Source organism: Trypanosoma equiperdum, assembly GCF_001457755.1.
Source record: "Trypanosoma equiperdum strain OVI genome assembly, contig: ctg_1018, whole genome shotgun sequence".
Taxonomy (NCBI): Eukaryota; Euglenozoa; class Kinetoplastea; order Trypanosomatida; family Trypanosomatidae; genus Trypanosoma; species Trypanosoma equiperdum.
Window position 1 is genome coordinate 33,620 of NW_027122970.1, and position 1,932 is coordinate 35,551.

Below are 1,932 nucleotides of genomic sequence, written 5' to 3' on the forward strand. Positions count from 1 at the left end.
GATAAGATTAGGAGAAAAAAAAAAATGACGCCCATGTAAATAATCTTTTCGTATCTCATCCACCCGTATTCATCACATAACCTCAAATTTCCCCCTCCCCCGTCCGAGCGTTAAGTTGAAAAGTTACCAGGAGCGGAACCATTATCATGGTGTTTAAACACGTACACACAAACACACACATATATATATATACGTATATATGAAGTCAAAGTGAGAAAAACAGAGGAAGAAACTCTCCAAAAAAAAAAAAGATAAGCGATCAAGTACAAAACAAAAGAAAGTGTCAGAAGAGTCACAGCTGAACCACAATTTGGTCTCTTGTCGCTTTGTCTCTTTTTCATCTTCAAAGCCCAGTACACACACACACACACACACACACAAGGCATTACTAAAAAGCGGAGTTATCATCAGCTCTTGTCTCGTCGTGTGAGGATATTCGAACACAAAGTAATCGATTTCGAAAAACAACAGTAAAAAAAAAACGAAGCAAAAAAAAAGCTGCCAAAAACGGCAACATCTCGTACAGATTGTCCCCTTCACTTATTCGCTCCTCCAGTACTTAGAAAAAAAAAAGGAAATCAGAACATACACACACAGACACTCATACATGTCGCCGCTTCATGTTTCTAACATAACGTGACGCAGTGATTTATTCACACTATTACAATAAGTAAAGGGGACTTAATGAGACACTACTGCTTTGCCTGAAGCTTGGCGGCACGCCACCCCTTCACCTTTCTTGTGATGTATTCAATTGTGAAGAAGCACACCACTGTGTGTGTCGCACAGCGGAAAAAGTACGGCGCGAAGGAGTCGTACACCGCCAATGCCCCCTCCTCACGAACGACTCGTCCTATCGTCTGAGTCACACTCTTATACTTTGCTTTGGTGGTATCAGCGGACATACGTACACGTGCGAATTCAACTGGCATCGTGATAACGGAATAAAACAATGCTGTAAGGATGCTCGCTGCATTGACGACAATGTTGTCTCCGTATGGTTGGGTTCCGTGCAATTGAGAGTAGGAAACATTACGACGCCGCAACGCGGAAAGGACTTGATCATGCACAGCGACTTGGGCAACGCCCACCAGTGCTGCACGAGAAGCAAGGGCACTGACACCACGCCAATATCCCGTGATTCCGTTAGTTGAGTATACGGTAATCGCCGCACGCGTCAACGACTGCTTCGATGCACCGGTCATTTGCAGAACGAGACAAACCTCCACTGGGGAAGTGAGGATACTGGAAAAGACACCAGCCAGGGCGCCAGCAAGTGCACGCTCGGCAACTGTTGGCATGCCGTCGGCGTCACCCTTCAGAGACATGATGGCATCACGAAATATGGGATAACACCCAAGTCTTGCAGGAGCGTACACGGCCTGGCGGAGGATTCCCGTAGACAAACCCCTGAATGGTCCACGTTCCCACACCTTAACCAAACATTCCTTCTGTGAGGTACCTTTGGGTGCAGTCATCACCGTATTCTTCCACATTTCATAAGGGTGCGTGAACAACCATGCAAACATGCCGGAAAAACCAGCAATCCCGATCGTGTAGACCTTAGGAAGGGGCGCATTCGCGGGCGCCTTTGTCTCTTTCGACATTTCTTTTTTTTTTCTTCCTGTCGTTCGATCCTCGAGTAGATGTATTAAAATGTATTGTTACTTTCTTGCTGTTTTTTTTTTTTTAGGGGGTCCCTTTTGTTTTGTTTTGTTTTGCAGGCGAAGAAAAAGTCGGAAATTACACGGATCTCATCACACCAGAGGCGTCAACAAAGGATACTTGACATATGTAAGATGGTACCACAGAAATACAAAAATAAGTGAATAAGAAAACGAAAGGCAAATCACTTGTACAATGCACGTCTAAAGACGTTGAGTTGCACGCACAGCGTTAAATTGCTTGAAGGGAAGGGAAGGAAAAAAAAAA

At 44.7% G+C, this 1,932-nt stretch overlaps 1 protein-coding gene across 1 annotated transcript; it reads right to left on the reverse strand.

Annotated features, from left to right (window-relative positions):
- Positions 1-692: 692 nt before the first annotated feature.
- Positions 693-1,607, reverse strand: TEOVI_000510300 (mitochondrial carrier protein; the record flags this gene model as incomplete). The annotated part of the gene is made up of 1 exon (XM_067219915.1): positions 693-1,607. The coding sequence occupies one exon, from the start codon at positions 1,605-1,607 to the stop codon at positions 693-695; it is 915 nt and encodes a 304-aa protein (XP_067076016.1).
- Between the last annotated feature and the right edge of the window lie 325 nt (positions 1,608-1,932).